The 18,711-nt window shown below is 42.0% G+C and overlaps 1 protein-coding gene across 7 annotated transcripts in view; it reads left to right on the top strand.

Annotated features, from left to right (window-relative positions):
• Positions 1-11,665, top strand: part of ACTN2 (actinin alpha 2) — a 123,459-nt gene extending 111,794 nt beyond the window's left edge. For 3 of the 7 annotated variants that reach the window (XM_019549815.1, XM_019549818.1, XM_019549814.1), the window contains 3 exons: positions 7,407-7,472; positions 8,424-8,582; positions 10,401-11,665. In XM_019549815.1, the coding sequence (XP_019405360.1) occupies positions 7,407-7,472; positions 8,424-8,582; positions 10,401-10,559 (384 nt within the window). In that variant the 3' untranslated portion in view covers positions 10,560-11,665. Of the gene's footprint in view, positions 1-6,266; positions 6,504-7,406; positions 7,473-8,423; positions 8,583-10,400 lie in introns of those variants that run through there. The other 4 variants (XM_019549820.1, XM_019549819.1, XM_019549816.1 and 1 more) reach the window with 4 other exon arrangements.
• The last annotated feature ends 7,046 nt before the right edge of the window (positions 11,666-18,711 follow it).

Raw genomic sequence — 18,711 nt, 5'->3', positions numbered from 1 at the left:
CTGTTTGATTCAGTTTCAGATTGAGGAGGCAAAGTTGGGAGTGAAGTAAAGGCAAATTTATTATAGCTTACACACACACACAACAGTTAACAGAAAAATAAATGTTATTAAAGAGCTAATAGTAAATAACAGATAATAACAACAGATAGATAGATCAATTCTGTCACAGGCCAACTGGGGACTGCGAGGGTATTAGCCACTGGGCTTGTTCAAAACAACAGATAGACAGACATGGGTTGGCAACTTATCGATAGTCCCTCAAAGCTAGGTACACGTCAAGTGATTCCAGCGCAGTCAGGTGTCTCCGATCGACGCTGTCAGAAGGATTACCGGGGAAGGTCCCTTGATCAGGATCTGATCCTCACTCACACCAGGAGTCCGGGATCTGGGTGTGGAACATAAATGATGGTTCTGTTCCCTTCTTCCTGCTGGTTACTTGATGCACACACTTTTTATACCTAGTCTTATGTTAATCTGTTGGCTTTAGAGCCACTCATAATGTTTCCCTATAGCTGTTACCCTATGGGATTGAAAGGTGCTAAAAATTATCATAAAAGGTTACTACCCAGACTTAGGTTTATCCAATAAGCAAATTATAATGCAGCACCTTTAGGTTTGAATTGACATTGCTCTGCCTAAGCCCCAACCCTTTTTAAGTTTCATTTGAATATGCTTTCTTGGGATGTGCTTTCCTGGAATGTGTTGGGTGTGCCAGGCAGTTGGATCCAGTTTTTTATCATCATAGCTGAACCCTGAGCAGAAACCGTTAGGTCAGCAAATCTCACATCTACAGCTTTTCCTATGGGGCCCAGTCAGTTCCATGAACAGTTAATTTTATCATTTTGGTTAAACTTATGACAGACAAGTTACATTTGTGGCTTACAAACTTACAAGCTTTATATTAACTAATATTACCTATTTAGGCAAAATACCACATGCCTCCAAGAAGCACATATTTATTGCTTATTAATCCCTCTGGTTCTGGCCTTCACAGCCAGCTCCAATAGCTGTGAGGGGATAGCATGGAAAGCTGGTGAAGCACAGGCTGTGGTAGCCACATGAGTGTATGGCCATACTCTTGGTACTTCACAAGGCATGAAGATTATATGGAGAAACAAAGCTTTATGGGAGCCAACGCTTTTGTTATAGAGCTTCCACCTTTTCAGCAACCAGCAATCAGACCTAGAGATTCTAGAGGAAACAATACACAAGCATAGCAGCTGTATGCAGTGGGCCAAGAGTAAGGTAGTGCTTTGACAAAGATTTATGCAGGGTAGGAGAGGCCAGGCCCTAGGAAAAGAAGGTAAAACCAGAGGACTAGAGAGTAGTTAATATTCACCAGTGTGAAAGTTTAAGAAAGGAAAAAGTAAAATGCTAAAATACCCAGCTATTAAAGCAGTCTTCCTGCATGGACAGATAGTGGAAATGCTGATAAGAGTGAAGGTTGCATGGATGAATTAAAGTCTAATTTAATGGGAAGATGTGATTCAGTCGACAAAGGTTAGGAGGCAGTGATTTTTTTTTTCATTGAGCAAACTCATTTGAGAGACTGAAGATGCTTTTTCAATGTTACATCTTCCCTTCATTTCCACACACTTAAATATTCAATGTCAGAGGATAAAAGGTATCAACTCTGCTTCAGAGTTTATTTAGGTATACTTGAGAAAAGATTCTCTAAGCTGGATATTTAGACAGATACAGCAAAATTATGAAATTCTTTGCCTTGAATTGAAATGAAGGTGAAATTGGGTCACCTGAATTTGGCCCTAAAAACATGAAAAGCATCATATTCTCCCTGTAAGACAAAATGTTGGTTTTACTTTTATAATGAATAATTCTATTGTTTCAAACAGTGGTTTTATGTATGATGTATTTGTACATTGAAAGAATTAAAACGTAATTCACAATGACAAACATTTAGCAAAGATCCGAAATATTAATATAATGCCTGATGAGTAGGCTTTAAATATATAAACACAACAGGATCATTAATGAATGTCTTAGCTTAATGTTTCTTGGCAGTCTTTCATTTTAAACCAAAATCTAAACTATGAAGCTGTGTTTGTGTGAGTATTATCAAAGTACTAATTTGCAAAGAGTTACTAACTGCTTCTCATTTATTTTGAGATGCATGAGACTAACAACTGTTTATAGACTACCTCCAAGGAGAACTTCATGTAGTTATAGATTTGAGAGGGGAATCCCTTACTACATTTCTAGGAAAATTGCAATTGCAAAGAAACAACATCATAATTATATTGTAGTGCAAAATCTGTTACCATTAAAAATAGATTTTGCAGTCCTTCCCACTCTGAATGAGGGTCTTAGGATTAGGCCCACATTATTTTGAATGGCTTCTACATGGGTGGAGCTTACCATATCTTGTTCAAGGCTGTGCCTGAAGGCACAATCTAGTTCCAAGTGTGGACATTCATGATCTGTAGAGCTGGTATATTTTCTCTTCAGATTTATTGCAACAGGAAATAAAAAGCACGGAGACAAAATTCACTTTAGAGCTGAAAGTTTTTTTGGTGCTCAAAGTGATGTACAAGTGATTTTTCATAAACAGAAATTGGAATAGTGAACGGTATATTTGGCAACTGGCAACTCTCAGTTTTTTCTTGGTTTCCACATCATTGTTAATGGTAGAGGTTCTTATTTCAGATTTGATGCAGTTCAATAAATACATGATTGCAAAGTATATGATTATCTACTGTAGCTATATATGCAATACCAGGTGAAGTTCTTGTTTCCCTGGTCAGAGGAAACGACTCTGAGCCAAAGTCTACTTTTTGTGCAAACCACAGACTTTAAATGGGAGCTTTGCATGGAAAACAATAGCAAGATTGACACTATATTTTACCTAACAGCTTCCTCTAAAACAATACATGTCAGTAAACTCATATAGATAAGTTAACATTCATTGAGGATGCATTACTTTCACTTAGAATTTTGTCTTTGTAGATGGCCACATATAAATCAAAGAGGGAAAAGGACAAGTTTTAGGGGATTAATAATGAGACAAGACAGGACATTTCAGTGTTTTGTTCTGGGTTGGAAGGGAAGGATAAAGAAGGCAAAGTTATTTATATCCCTTTAGAACTCATGTAAATGTTTAATGTTGGCTTGTAAACAATGCAAATATGAAGAAACTTTTCTCCATATATGAGGCATCACATTATATTTTAAAACAGGGAAAGCAATAGAAAGACATCTATGACTTCATTGTAATGTATCTTCATATGAAGTGCAATTGTGTTTTCAAGAGTTTTCGAGAGTAAGTTAGACAAACACTTGGCTGGGATAGTTTAGTCAGGGACAACCCTGGCTTGAGCAGGGGGCTAGATTAGATGACCATGAGGGGTCTCTTCCAGCACTAATTTCCTATGATTCTATGTTTATTTGATGTGTGGCATAAAAAGGGGTGTATTTTAGACCAGGATCAATGCATGCTACAAAATTCATGAAGCCTCCGATGTTGCCTTACTACTTGGTACAAGCAACCACGCCCAGCTCGTGAAGTGGATACTAACTCTGGAATTACATTTGTTTCCCTCCACACACCTATTCAGGGAATGATTGATAGATACACATAGCTAAGGATTCATAGATCTTACAACTCCTGCACTGTGCCCTCATATGTCTGCTGTACAACAAGGACTGGGTTGTACAAAAAGCAGGAGCACATGCCAATACTATCCACCACCAAACTTGGTCAAACAGTCCTAATTCCTCCATAGTCTGGCTCCAACAGGCTCACAGAAAGTGGGAGAGGATTTGACTATTAGTTCCTGTCATGTTTTTTATACTCTGCTAGGCCTTATAAATAAAGTTGAATATGTGAATTCACTGCTGGTGTAATTTTCTCTTGGAGCTGATCCAGAAGTGAGCTTGGAGAGGAGAGAAATTTTTGGAGGCATTGTAGACAGTTTTCTAAAAAAATCTGCTCAGTGTGCAGTGGTAACCAAAAAAAGCCCCTAAAGTGCTGAACATCTTTGGTAAGTTGGATTTATTAATAAATAAAGTTTTAAAAAGCATTGGGCATCATTAAGAAAGGAATTGAAAACATGCAACTATAGAAATCCATGGTGCATCCATGTCTTGATTACTGTGTGGTGTTTTGGTTCCACATTTCAAAAAGAATGTAGTAGACTTAGAAAAGGTACTGGAATGATCAAGGGGATAGAGCAGCTGCCGTACCAGGAGAGATTAAAAGGGCTAGGATTCTTCAGTTTAGAAGGAAAAAGGCTGAGGGGGGAGATGGTAGGGTTCTATAAAATCATGATGTGTATGGACAAAGTCAATGGGGAATTGTTATTCACCAAGTCCTAGAATGCTAGAAATAGGGGGCACCCACTGACATTACACAGGTGTAAAACTAACAAGAGAAAATACTTTTTTTATATGGCATGTAGTTAATTTGTGGAACTCATTAGCACAGGAGGTTGTAGAGACAGATAGGGTAGCCAGATTCAAAAAGAAACTAGACAAATTTGTGGGTGGTAGATCCATTAATAGCTATTAAGCAGAGCAGTCAAGGATATATCCGCTGGCATGTCTGAACCAATGATGATGGATGCCAGGAGGGTATGACAGGGGACAGATTACTCTATACTCTGTGTATATGCTATCCCACTCAAGCATTCACACCTGCCATTGCCAGAGACAAGATACTGGGATAGATGGACCATTGGTCTGACCCAGTATAGCACTTCTTATGTTCTTATGAGTTATGAGTCAGAATGGATTGGCATGTTTGGGAGTCTATAGTAATTGTTTGAAATAGGGTACTTCACAGCAAACATTGTCCCATTAATTATGGCTGAATTTAAAGGACGTACTTGATTGTCTTCATTCAAGAAACCCTGTTCAAAATTTTCATCCCCAACCTATCTGTAAACATTGGCTTTGTACTGCTGCCTCTCATCTGCACTCTGTGGAGCTGTGGGAGATTAATGGCAGATGGAACAAATGTTACAACATCACTATTTTTCTAAAAATGTTGGGAGACAGGAACTGATTGTGGTACCAGTGTATTTTTTAATGCATCCAATACCTCTCTGAGACCATGTATGTTTTTAACAAATATAAGTATATAGGAGTCTCCTTTCAAAAATACATCATTAACCCACTGACTTTTTCTCTCATGTGGAAGCCATAGAAAAAAATTGGGCCTAGCACAGTTCTACAAGTGGTCAGTCCTTGAGACCATCACAGGAAACTACTTGCAGAATTTGGAGACAAACCATAATGGCATGCATCTTAATTAAATCCGTAAACACCTTAATTGGTTCAGGGATTATGCTTGATGTTCAATCCAGAAACCAGTCTGTTTTTCAGAACTCAACATACATTTGTTGGGCTAGTTGTTAGAAAAGATAAGTAACTTAGGAAACTGAGCAAATTTGATTTGGAGTAATTGGGAGGTTAAACTTAGAACACCCCATTGTCATTTTTATAGTCCATATTCAAAGCAGACCCCACTTTAAGGTCATTAAAGAAGACAAATTACATGACTGATCAGGTTTTTCTTTTGCATTTAAGCAAAAATAAAGTTCTTCTCTTTTATTCCATTAAAAAATTAAATTAAGAGAGTAGTAACAACCTTAATAGAATGGCTTTGTTCAGGTCAAGTTATCCATTGACTCTATTTGCTATAATGGGCAGACAAACATGAGTTTCAGGTCCCTCTTTTTTAAGTACTTTTCATCTGGAGCACTTCCATAGTCTACATATGTACAACTGCCTGTGAAGCACTTCAGTGTTATCCCTGTTTTACTCAGGGTCATTTCTTATACATTTCAAAGCATTTTTGTAGCACTATAGCACTGTGCTTCGTCTGCCTGCTCACTTTCTATAACACTTCAGAGGTATTTAAAACTGCTATAATTGTTATGTCTGTCCATGCCCATTATATGGTATGCCAACAGAAAATGAAGGACAAAACTGGTAGCATACAGGAAGAAAACATTCAGTGAAAATGTATGTTTTAGAAGAGTGGGGGTGAATTGGTTTTTACATAACAGTGACATTTCAACATTGCAGTTGGAGTAAGAACAAGAAAAGCAATGGGAACAAATATGCTACTGTAATTTTCAAATCATTCCAACAATAGAATATATGCTGCACATATACGCAATGATGGGTCTGATCTGAACTCATTATTGATAGGACTTCAGAATGTTCTGCAATACCCAACTAACCTGATTTGTGACTTTTTCCCCTCCGTTTACCTGCTGCATGCATGACCCCTGATGTGATGCTAGGATGAATCTGGAAATCTCCACTATGATGAATTTAAAGCCTGCCTCATCAGTCTCGGACAGGTTGGAAATGACCGGCAGGTAGAGGAAACTGATGAATGACTGTTTTCAGATAGATCGGCATAATAATAGGATGCAGAGGGTGTGGATTTTATCTCCAGTGTATACAGTTTTGTCATCTGCTGGTTTTGTTTGATTTAAGATTGTTTATTTGGATTCTGATAAATAACAATGGAGGTGCTGCTGCCTTCCCCATCCCACACATCGCTGCCAGTTGTTCATTGTTCACGCTTCCAAGCATGAGCTTTCCTTTGTGCTCAGAATGACCCAGTAGAAGCAGGGTGCTCTGCAAAGCAGTGAATTAGGTTAGAACACAGAACTGGCCAGTACAGGTAGACTTTATCTTACTTCTGTCTTCAATATTTCTTACCATCACCCCATTTCAGTGACCATTCTCAGCAACAGGTGATGGGTGCCGCCCTTGCCTTACTACTCAGAAATGGGTGATGGTAAGAAACTTGCTAGTGGCCAGACCTTTGCTGGGTATAGAACAATTTACTTTTTTCCATTGACCTCAGGCTCAGATCTCTGCTGAAAACTGAATCCCATTAGCTAGTTGTTAAAGGAAAGAAAACTCTTGTTTCAGCACACAGTTCAGTCTGCCTGGGCTCTGGGGTACAATAGTTTAAATATAGAGGAATGAACTTTTTTCCAGTAGGCCTTTAATGTGTCACTAGAGGATGCTACAACTTGTGATAAATATTTCAACACTGAAACCTTAAACTGTGTTGCATCACAACGAAGCAGCCTACTTTTCATGACTTTGGCTATTTCAATGACAAACTTTTCTCTGCCTTTCTCTCTTCTTTGATTGTGCTCTGTATGTTGATATGTTGTATTTGACCTCCCCTTCTTCTGGTATCATACCTTGTGATGTCTGTTTGACGTGTGTGATGTGTCAATTGTTTTAAATTGATGATGCTCCTCGTGACTCACTTTGGCAATGAACATCCTCTCATTCCATGGATCCAAACTTCTGCTGACATAAATTCGTCATCTTTATGGAAATGGTGATGGTCTCCTACCTGTCTTTGATACCTCAAACCTTCCCTCCTGTATTCCTTATGCTGCTTTGATCAATAGAAGAAGAATGGGCTGATGGATCATGACGATTTCAGAGCTTGCTTAATTTCAATGGGTTATGATTTGGTATGAATTTTAAGATACAGTGAAATTCAATTTGTGTATCACTCATAATGTTAACCACAGCTACCATAAAGCTTATCATAGTTTGCAATTAATCATATTTATACTTCTGATATTTTCTTTTTGCATTTTCTTTTATACTCTTAATGTCTAAATTTTTTTTAAATATAGCCCTGAAAGCATTTTTTCATGCTCTGTTGCATTTAGCTTCAATTTATAAAAAATATTCCTTTAATTTTCCAGTTGATAAATTAACATACGTCTTTTCAGTTTAAATCTATTATTTATTTTAAATCTCTGACATATTCTTGTAACTGAAAAATATTCCTAGAAATAAATTATTGCATTAGGAAGAATATTTTAATAATTTCTTTTGATAAATATGAACAGCAGAATAATTTGTGAAACTTCACATTTCAACATGTTATTGGCCAGCATAGGTCCCAGTCCTGAAAGTAGTTTCTGACGGCCAAAACCACCATGTGATGTTATTGGGTTTCCACAGTAACATGAGATAATCAGTGCAGAATTGCTTCCAGGACCGGTGTCACAGAACCTGCTCCTCTTTATGCTAAAAATTGAATCTTTTTACATAGATGTCAGTGGGAGCCAACAGGGTGAAAAAATGAAGGACTGAGTTAAAATCCTTCAATCCACCAAGCCTTTGGTAAAGAAAAGACAGAAGAACAAAAGTATGTAGAAATAATTTAGAAAATGCTTTCAGAGTGGTAAAAGCTGCTGTCTTTACAAGACAGAATAGAATTTAAAAAACCTTTTAAGTCACACTTTTAAAGGTGATATAGACAGTATAGAGCCTAAATCCTGTTAAATTTCTACAACATTTAGGTTCCTAAATTACTTAAGTGCCTTTAAAAAATTTACCCAGAGTCTCTAGTAATATGCCATATATGTTGGAGTTTGTATTTTGACAATTTCTTTTGAATTTTGTAAAAGGGTGAAGCAGAGTTTGCCCGAATCATGACCCTGGTTGATCCCAATGGGCAAGGAACTGTCTCCTTCCAGTCTTTCATTGACTTCATGACCAGAGAGACTGCGGACACGGACACAGCTGAGCAAGTCATAGCTTCCTTCAGAATCTTAGCTTCAGATAAGGTCAGTCCTTTTAGTGCTGGGCTCTAAGGATTTACCTGCACTTTACCTCTCTCTTTCAGAAACTCTGTTATTTAACTTTCCTTTACTGAAAGTCTCATACAAAATCTTTATTTCTTGCTATTTCTCTTTTCAGGTAGTAAGACTATAGAATAAAGCTCTCACCTTTTATTCTTGTGCAGCAGGTTTGGACTTTGACCCAACTGCCTAACTGGAATGTGTGTGAAATTCAAAGCTTACTCCTTATCCTTTCATCTAACAAAGCATTAGGAAAAATCCAACGTGTCACAGAGTTTATACTCCAGTGACACAGCCTGCATATCTAGTAGGCATGCTATATGCTCACTCATATCTATGCAACAGGATTGATTTGAGGGGTAATTCCCTTGTCATAGACTTTCTTATAACTTCTACTCACAGCTGCAGCTGGGCAATGCTGTAGAATTTAGCTGATTTTAAATGCAGTTTAGATCAGCTGAACAAACCACCAGTTGCACCTAATCCTGAGCCAGATAACACCTTTATAACACATCTGTGTTAGAGGATGGCAGTGTTACAGTGATGCCTTGCCAGAGGAAAACACTGGGAAGTACACAAGCTCCTCAAAGCACTGGGTGCTCAGGATCAGTAACACGTTTCCAGAAGGTGCAACATGCTCCCTTCAATGCACCAGTTGTCAGTGCATGACTTGGGGAAAGAGAGTGGAACTCATGTTCTAGAGCAGTGGTCTCCAACCTTTTTATCCTGAAGATCACTTTTTGACACCACAGGATCTACTGCCCTGCCTCCCAGACAAACTGCCTGGGCTCTGATGCCACTCACCCAGCCCAGGCAGTTTGTCTGGCCGCTCCCAATCATAGAGCCTCTGACAGACTGTCAATAGACCAGTCGATCGAGACTGACTGGTTGGTGACCACTGTTCTAGAGTAACCAGTATATGAGGCACTGCTTGTAGGAAAGAAAGCATCTGTACTCAGAAGAGAACAGTGACTAGTGTTGTAGGAGACTCAGTTTGGGCCTCTGTATTGATTCTGTGATCTCAGCTTGTAAGGGCCAGACTGATTTTTCAAACACTTTGTCACCAGGAGTTTGCCATGAAATTGAGGTCACATCTCAAGAAAGTAAGATTAGTGCTTTATTCTACAAAACGCAAACATCACACGTTGTTATTATACTTCTCTTTTAAATCATACCAAGAATAGTAGAAGGATGCCTTTTTATTGTTATAAATTGAAAGCAGGAACAATGACAGTAAATGCTTGCTTAGAGATTTACAATAGCATTGAAGTGTACATAGTGTAAGGGTGATGTGGTAACCAAGATGGTCCAAGAATTATGTGAGAGACAAAGTGAAATCTTTTATTGGACCAACAATAAAAGATTCTATTGGTCCAGTGAAATATATCACCCTAAGAAAACAGCCTCTCACACTGAAGTTATCAGCATATGATTGAAAGTATGTCTACATTGCTCTCACAGAAATCATGGAAGCATCCTATAGGCATACGTGAGCCAGCTTTAAATTAGGTTGGGAACTGGTAGTAGTTTTACTGTGGCAGCACAGAGCTCAGCACAATCTGAAATACTGCTGAAAAGTGTGACTGCAAGGTAAACATACCCTGAGAAGGGTAAACTTTGACCCAATCTGTTTTCTGAAGTGGTTATTTGCATCTGCTCGTAGCTGAAGTTAAAACTAAGCAGAACTATTTTGGGGAGTTGGAAAACAGTTTATTAATATTACTGCTGTAAAATACAGCCAAAAAATTGGTTAAATGGGATGCTTTGTACATGCTTTAATGGTGGGGGGGAATTGTTTTTCAGCCCTATATTCTCGCAGAAGAGCTTCGTCGAGAGCTGCCTCCTGAGCAAGCTCAGTACTGCATCAAAAGAATGCCTCCCTACACCGGACCTGGTTCAGTCTCGGGAGCTCTGGATTACACTGTGTTTTCATCAGCACTGTATGGAGAAAGTGACCTGTAATTCTGTAATTGGCTATATTCACCCTATTCATTAAAACAAACAAACTGATTTCCCAGATAGCTTCTTGAAAGCTTTGACAAGCTGATTTTAAAATGAGTTTTTCAAATGTAGTAGGTACATTCAGTGTAAAATGCTAGACGCCAAGATAATTAGTGCACATTTCAGTGTGAAGCATTTTTAGGTTTTTAGTTTGTCTGTCTTATACACAACATTAGAACGCATTTTTTAAAAAGATATTAAATTCAGAAACTTCTGTAGAGAAAACAGAAAATAAAGCTTGTGAAAAAAATCAAAACTATTAACTTACTATGACTCAAAATAATTTTGCCATGTTCAAAAATTCTTCATGCCGTATGTGCTTCTTTTACAATGCACATGAAGTTGTACGTTAGGAGTCACATTTTCTCATGCATATGAAAGTATTGTTTCTGCAGGTACAGTTTAATAAAATACAGCTTTTCAAGGAAGAGAAACGCCAATCAGATAAAATTCTTAGCCGCTAAAATAATACAAGACTGTATGTTTGTATCTCTTCAAAAATGTTTTTCCATTGGAATAGAAATCTGTAACACCTGAAATCTAAGCCAGCTGGTTGATAATGAGTTAGTATAGTATGATGAGCAGTACCTTTCCTTTAAGCCTTTAACCTTGCAGCTGAGAGCAAACTTTTAGAAACATAGTAAGGAAATTAATTCATATGAATTGTATTGTTTTGAGACCCTTACCCATGTCTGTGTTGAGCAGATTCTTTGTTCCCTATTTTATTAGTGAGCAGCATGCATCATCCCATGTGATGCAAACTCTTATCTGCACAAGCTCAGCATGATTGTGTTGCAGTTTCATCAGTGCTCAGATTACAGTGTCTTCTGTCCAACAACAGTTCTTTTTTATATCCAGCTATGGTAGTGTAGTTGGTTTTACTGTTATTTTTTCATCTTTTAGTGACGCAAAACAGTATTTTTTTTACTTGAATCCTCACAGACATGGAGAAATGCAGTGTAATCAAATAAAAACATTCACAAAAGGTGAAATAAAATGAGCTGTGCAGCTCAGTCTACTAAAGCAATGATGTGCCTACTAAATAAAGTCTGCTTTTCAAAACTTTATGAGGATTCTGTCATGGGCATTTATTTAGTGTTTTTTGTAAATTAGTGGCAATAGTCATACACATTAAAGGAGGTTTAGATTTCTCCTTTTGCTTCAAAGTTAAAATATTTTATGCATCACTATGGTATGGGTGGACAGGTCTTGGGCACTTGGGGATCAAGGTACTGAGCAGGGTCAGGAAGAATGAGCTAATTCTAGGGACAACATTGCCCAGGAAACCAGGAAGTCAATTTGAGCACAGAGACTAGGAATAGGCAGAGCCAGAAAGCGAGGAGACCAAACAGAGAGCTGAGTTCCAGGACAAGCTGGAGGGAGCAGCAAGGCAGTCTAGGATTAGGTTACACCCACTAGGCTTGTTGTCCTATTTTGGGTCAGGGGTTTATATGGAGGAACTGAAGGGTCAGCTAACCCCAGACAGACACTCGGGTGCTGGTGAGTGGACACAAGTCTAGGCCCCACTGGAAGCTTCAGGACAGCTTTGATCAGGGTGGCATGCCAAGATGAACAGCTCTTCTGGTCAGGCAGATGCCCCAAGTTTCTCTAAGTGGTCCTCATGGAATTTTTTCAGCAGATTGGAGCATGGGTGTTTTCTGCTGACTCACACATGCAATCGTTGGCCCATATTTTTCCTAGTATATCAAATAGTGCAACTTCCCCCATCTCCACTTTGAATCTGAAATCTTATGGTCCATATACTTCTCCTCTTCCTGGATTGTCTCGGGGAGGGGCGGGGCAGGGCGGGGAGAGAGGTTGGGTATGGGTAGGGCTTTCTGCCCTATGGATTAGGCAGGCCCTGACTGGCATGGGAAAGAATTCTTTATGTATGGCTTAAGTAGTGACACATGGAATATCAGGTGGATTTTCAGTGTCTGTGGGAGTTGTAATTCAAAGTCTACTGGCTTATAATTTGTCAGGTTATGTGCATGGGGCAAAGGAAATGATGATCCACTTTCCTTGAGGGCTGGTCAGCATGGAGATGTTCAGTTGGCAGCCACGCTTTCCGCCCTATAGATTAGGCAGGCCCTGGCTGGCGATGCTGCTCCACCTGCTGCTTATACATGCCTTTTTTGCCCTTTCCAGGTGTTGCTTTAATTCCTCCTGGACTTTCTGAACATGATGTATTTAATCTGTTGCTATGCGATTGTCAGAGTCTGCAGGTAAAGTGGGATGAAACAGGGGTTTAAACCCATAACTTGCAAAGGAAGGGCTTTGCCTGGTTGAGGCATGCTCAGAGTTGTTGTATAAGAATTCTGTAAGTGTTAAAAGACCCAATTGTCTTGGTGAAAAATGAAGGTAAGAGCTAAGATATCATCCTAAGACCTGATTGCTTCTCTTAGCCTGACCATTTGCCTGGGGATGGTAGGCTGACATAAGATGAGCACAGACACCCAGTAGGCACAGGGCTTCACATCAGAACCAGGAGATGAATTGGGCTTCATGAGCTAACGTGGCACAATCTGAGAGGCCATGAAAGTGCACCACATAGCCTCCCACATGTGGTCCAACCACAGCTGGGCTGTATCTTTTGCTGAGGGAAGGCCTGGAACAGGATGCAAAGAGTTGGTCCATTACAGTCAGGATCACAGAGCAACCATTTGAGACTGGATACTGCAGATCATGGATGAGAGGGGTGGAAGAGTTAGAGGAGTTCACAAGGCTTCTGAGGGGGGTCTCTTGGCACTTGTACAAACCTTGCAAGGGTGGGCGAAGGTCTACAGAGTCTTGCACCGTTGCACCCATCAGAAGTAGCAAGAGATGAGGCACTGGGTCTTTTTGGTTCCAGGGTTCCTGTTGGGGGGTGGGGGTGGAGGCAGAGGGGGCAGGGAGGTCATGGTTTAAGTGAAGGATAGGTAGTCTAACCAGACTTGGGGCATGTAGCTTCTATCTCAGATAAATATGACCCCATCCTGGAGCCCAGTGTGTTTGTTGCATAAAGATAGTCTGTTCTTCTGGGGGTATTTTATCTTCTCTCAGGTAGTGACACAGAACATGGAGAGCTAGTCTGTTGGCAGCATAGCACTGATGAAGTTTTGAGGCTTCAAAATCAGGTTAGGTTTGTATGGCAAGAAGGTGTCTGCCTTCCCATTTCTAGGTCTGGGCTGGTAAGTTACCTGGAAGTCAAACTGGGAGAAGATGACTGCTCAAAGTTGTCTCTGATTGAGTGCCTTAGCATTCTGGAAATACTTTAGGTTCTTGTGGTTCATGAATGTGAGAGGGGAAGTAGGTAAGTTGGACATCCTTATGAATCCCCAGGCTAGTTTTTCCTAAAGATATTCACTGAGGGTGGCAAGTTCAGTTCCTGACATGGCATCGATGTGTTCTATAAGGATCTTTGCTCCCAACTGTAGGTCAATAGGGCAGTTGTAATCCCAATGTGTGGGGAGGACCTCAACATTCTTCTTCTCAAATACATTAGTGTATTCTAGCCCAACTCAAAAATACCACAATCTTCCCTCTGGGGGCTGTGTTCCCTGTACAACAACAGTGGTCTCGTCTGGTGGGCAGCTGTCCTGGGTTTCCAGTAGTGTTGCCAACAGTACCTGAAATTAAAGTAAACCTCTCGCCCTTTCCATCTGACTAGGGAGTTGTGGCAGATGAGCCAGGGAAATGCCAGCGTCAAGGGGTTATGCAGGGAATTGATTACCCCAAAGCATAGCATCTCATGGTGCCCGAGGTTGTTCATCTCAATAGTGGTGGATCTGCAGCCAGGGGGAGCTAAAGCCTAGGGCTAGTACCTGTGCTGTCCCCAGCAGTATAAAAAGCTGCTCTGTCCTGGCCCCATCAGTACAAAAAGCTGCCCTGGCAAGTAGCTATGGGTTACTCACTGTCAGGAGCTTCTGGGGGCCAGCCACTTGGTACCTTGGGACACTACCCCTTGTGCCAGCTGGACTGCTGAAGCAGCCCTGAGAGTTCTCTGCACCCTCTACCCACAGCAGCAGTCTGGCAGTGGGGGTGGCTGCCTGGCTGTGACCTGCTGCACACCTCCCAGACCCAGATGGGGAGTGCATGGCCAGTAGAGTCATGCCCCTCTGGGCCAGCTGCCAGTGGGCTGTGGCTGCAGGGTTGGCCTTTGTGCGGCACTACTGCAATGTGTGTTCCTGCCTGGCCATCTGGGCAGCTATTGCCTGAAAGATGTTCCCGCTGTAGCGACCCACTTTGAACTGTCAAAGCATGTCTTCCTGGCTCCAATTGCTAGGAGGTCAGCCACCTCCAGCTGGGTCCAAGGTGCAAGCTGAGCAGGCTCCTCTGACTGTGTCCTCCACTGGCCTCCGTAGAAGGAATTCTGGTGTTCCCTATTTGAAAACTGAAAAATCCCTGATAAAAAAATCCCAAAGTCACTCTGTAAAATACCCCAAAATCCATGTTCCTCCACAATTAAAACAAAAGACCACTATATGAGAGAGAGAGAGAGAGAGAGAGAGAGAGAGAGAGAGAGATAGTGAGTGATGTGTTGGGCAATGTTTTATTGATTTATCTACAGTGTTAAAGCAATTTGTAAGCCTACCAGTGTCTCTATCATCATAATAAAATTAATTCTAAATACCTATCTGTCTTGGTACTGTTTGCCTTTGGTTTTCTTACCATAGAGCAGTTAGAGCTCCCCCTGACCACTTCACTAACTAAGATGTGGGGACAGCTGCCCCTGCAGCCACAGCTCCTGCCAGCAGGTCTCATCCTGTCTGGCAGCTGGGCATGCAGGGTGTGCGCTGGGGGGATGTGGGGTTTGCAGGAGGGAGTTGGGAAGCAGGGGATGTGGGTAGCTGTGGAAGGATGTGGGGGGCCATGGGGTGTGTGGGTAGGTGTGGAGGGATTGTTCAGGGAGTGAGCGGGGGGCCGCTCAGGAGGGGTGGGTCCCCTGCCCCACCCAGCCCCACCCCCTGATGGCTGCCCCACCTGGCCCCGGCCTCCTGGCACTTAAAAAAAACAAAAGAAAAAGAAAGAAAGAAAGAAAAAAAAGCCTCGTACTCACCAGCAGTACCAGGGGCTGTGGGGGGTCTGGCTGGCAAGGCATCATGCAGCTCCGGCTGTCACCTGGCTCCATGCTGTCAGGGAGCAATGGCAGGGATTGGGGGATTTAGGGGGCAAGTGAGGGATGGGGCTGAGTGGGGCAGGGATCAGGAGGTTCAGGGGGGCAGGCGGGCAATGGGTCTGGGTGGGGCAGCCATTGGGGGACCGGAGGAGTAGGCAGGGCCGGCAGTGGTCCCCCCCATGGTTCCCTCCCCCCTCCTCCAGCCCTCCTACCCCCTACTTACCGGCAGGAGCCCGGGTCCAGTTCCCTGTGGCTGGCACATTGCCTGCCCCACATGGGCAGGCAGGGTGCTTCAGCATCAGGGCAAGGGCCAACCATAGAGGAGCTCTGGCTGGCTACCAGGGCATCTCTGTGGAGGACCCAGCCTCTGGTTGCCTCAGGGCACAGTCTGGAACCATGTCTTGCCCTGCTTTTTTCCCTCTGTGGGTTGTTTTGACCCCTGGATATCCCCTGGGATACATATTTTTGTTCCCGCACATGCCTCTTGCAGTGTCTCAAAGTCCTTTGAGATGCTGCGAGAGGCATATGTGCACTTGTCTGGATGTGCCCCATGAGGCCAAATGCTACCAGTAAGCCATCTATACTTTCAACAGTCTTGGGCTTGGACAGCTTCCTTAACAGGAATTGTAGGGCCTAGGTCATGGTCACATCGATAAGATTGCCTCCTGCCCCAGAATCTATTAAGGTGATTAGAATTGGATATGGTCTGATCTGACTCGGTACCTGGAGGAGGGTATATAGCAGTAACTAAGAGTTGCAAGGATCAGGTATATTATGAATCTCTGTGGTTGAGTAGGCAAAGGGAGTTTGTGCTGACCCCGCTTTCCAGGCTGAGGTGGATTATTTCCCTGCTTAGCATTCTTGGGGCATTTGGTAAGTCTGTGTCCAAAGGCCCCACAATGAAGACACAGATTTTGCTGCAGCATCACTCTTCTTCCTCCAGTGTAAAGCAACAGCACCTCCCATTGATGCACATGAGCTTGGGAGTGACTACAGCAGGACAGGGGTACCTCCTTCTGCCTCCACTCCTGGAGTTGTTGGTCAGTGCAGACAGCCAGGTCCACAAAGGTGTCGAACCCTGAAGGCAGTTCCACTCACACAAATCCATCCTTTACTGCAGCCCCCAAAGGAATTGGTAGAGCTGAGACACTTTGTTCTAGTGGGTGTCTGTTGTGTAGGAGTGAAAAAAGGGAAGCATAGGCAGTGGCAGTACCCTTGCCTCAGTGAAGGGTCCTTAACATGGCCTCTGCCATATGGGCCCAGTGTGAGTCACTGAACATAATGGAGAATTCTCAGAGAAATGTCTCCCATTCCTAAAGGTCACTTAGGGAACTGAGGTACTGACTCAGCTGAGACGAATGAGTGGATTTCTGGGACAAACCAGGTCAGGAATCCAGGAGGTCAGTCTGAGCACAGAGTCTAGGAACAGGCTGAATCAGGAAGCTGAGGGAATCAAGCAGATAACAGAGTCTGACAGCAAGCCAAATTGAGATGCCAGGAGATCAAACAAAGAGCAGGGTCTAGGAACAAGTTAAGTCAGGAAACAGGGGGGATCAGACGGAAAGTGGAGTTAGAGAGCAAGCCAAGTCAAGAAGGCAAGAGATCAGATAGAGAGCAGAGTCTAAGTACAAACCAGAAGGAACAGCAAGGCTATCTGGGGTCAAGTTGAGCCCTGTTGCCCAGGTATATATCCTGTTCTGGGTCAGGGGTTTATATGGAGGAACTAGAGAGTCAGCTGATCCCAGCTGGGCAGTTTAGTGCCAGGGGATGGGCACAAGGCTGGGACCTGATGGAGGCTTCAGGATTTCCTGGATCAGCCTGGTTGACTAGCTGTAGGCTGAAAAGCAATGGCTCCAGGTTTGAGACCATGGCTTGACATGCTATAACCTGTGTATATTATTGTATTTGTCCACTTGGAAGAACACACACTTTATCACTGGAGTCAGTGTCTTTATTTGCCGAAGGGTAGCTGTGTTGTAATAGGCTGGGTTTTGTTTGTTTTTTTTAACTCTACAATGGGCACCTCACTTAACTTCTCTGCACCCTCATTTTTTTCCATGTGCAAAATTTAGATGATAATGCTTATTGACCTTTGTGAAGTGCTATAGAAGAGAAGTATACAAGTGACTTGAATGTTATTCCTTACAATGATGGCATTTGCAGATTGCCAATCATGATTGTTGAGCCCTTTAAAGACTGAGTGCCCCCCATTTTGTTTGTTGTGTGTGAAAAAGCAGTATGCTAAATCTGTGAGTTTCCTAATTAGAGACAGACACAAGAATTGTGAAATGTTTTGATGTACAAAATAGATGTTATCTGCATTTAATATATAGAATTGTTATTTTCAATTATTCTAAAATGATTACATTCCTCTTTAAATTACACAATTATCTTTTTTTTTTACACCAATGATGAAAATCTATCCATACAATAGTGGGTACCTGGGAGGGCAGTTCAAATAGACTCCAGTTTCATATAATTTCACAATGATACTTAGATTAGCTGTAACCCAAATACATTAAATGGAGTTCCACAGCTCTACAATGAAAGTAATCCTTGCCCACCACTTTAATATATACTGTATTTACTCAAATTTAAGATGACCCTGAATATAAGACTACCCCCCAATAATTACATTCAATACATTGGGAATTTATAAACGTTAAATGTTTATAAATTTATAAATGGAGGGTCAACTTTACTGCCCGACCCCCACCTGTCCTTCCCCCACTGCTGCAGAGAGGCAGGAAGTGGACAGCAGGTGGGGAGATCAAGTAGCTTGCCCTTCCCTGCCACCTCTGCCTCCTATTTGCTCCCCTGTACCCTTGGCCCTGCCTCTTCACCCTTCACCTTTAGTCCCCCTCTCCCCTTTCCTCCCAGCCCCTCTGCTCTCCATCTCCTCCTCCCTTACGCTTGCTCTGCACCAGAAGGCTCTATGCATGCTGCTGCCTAGGGCACTGAAAACAGCCCCAGCCCAGGCCAGCCCACTAGCAGCCATATGGACTATGCACCACT

Source organism: Crocodylus porosus, unplaced genomic scaffold (genome assembly GCF_001723895.1).
Source record: "Crocodylus porosus isolate Cpor-Errol unplaced genomic scaffold, CroPor_comp1, whole genome shotgun sequence".
Lineage (NCBI taxonomy): Eukaryota > Metazoa > Chordata > Crocodylia > Crocodylidae > Crocodylus > Crocodylus porosus.
This window is presented reverse-complemented; position numbering and strand designations above follow the sequence as displayed.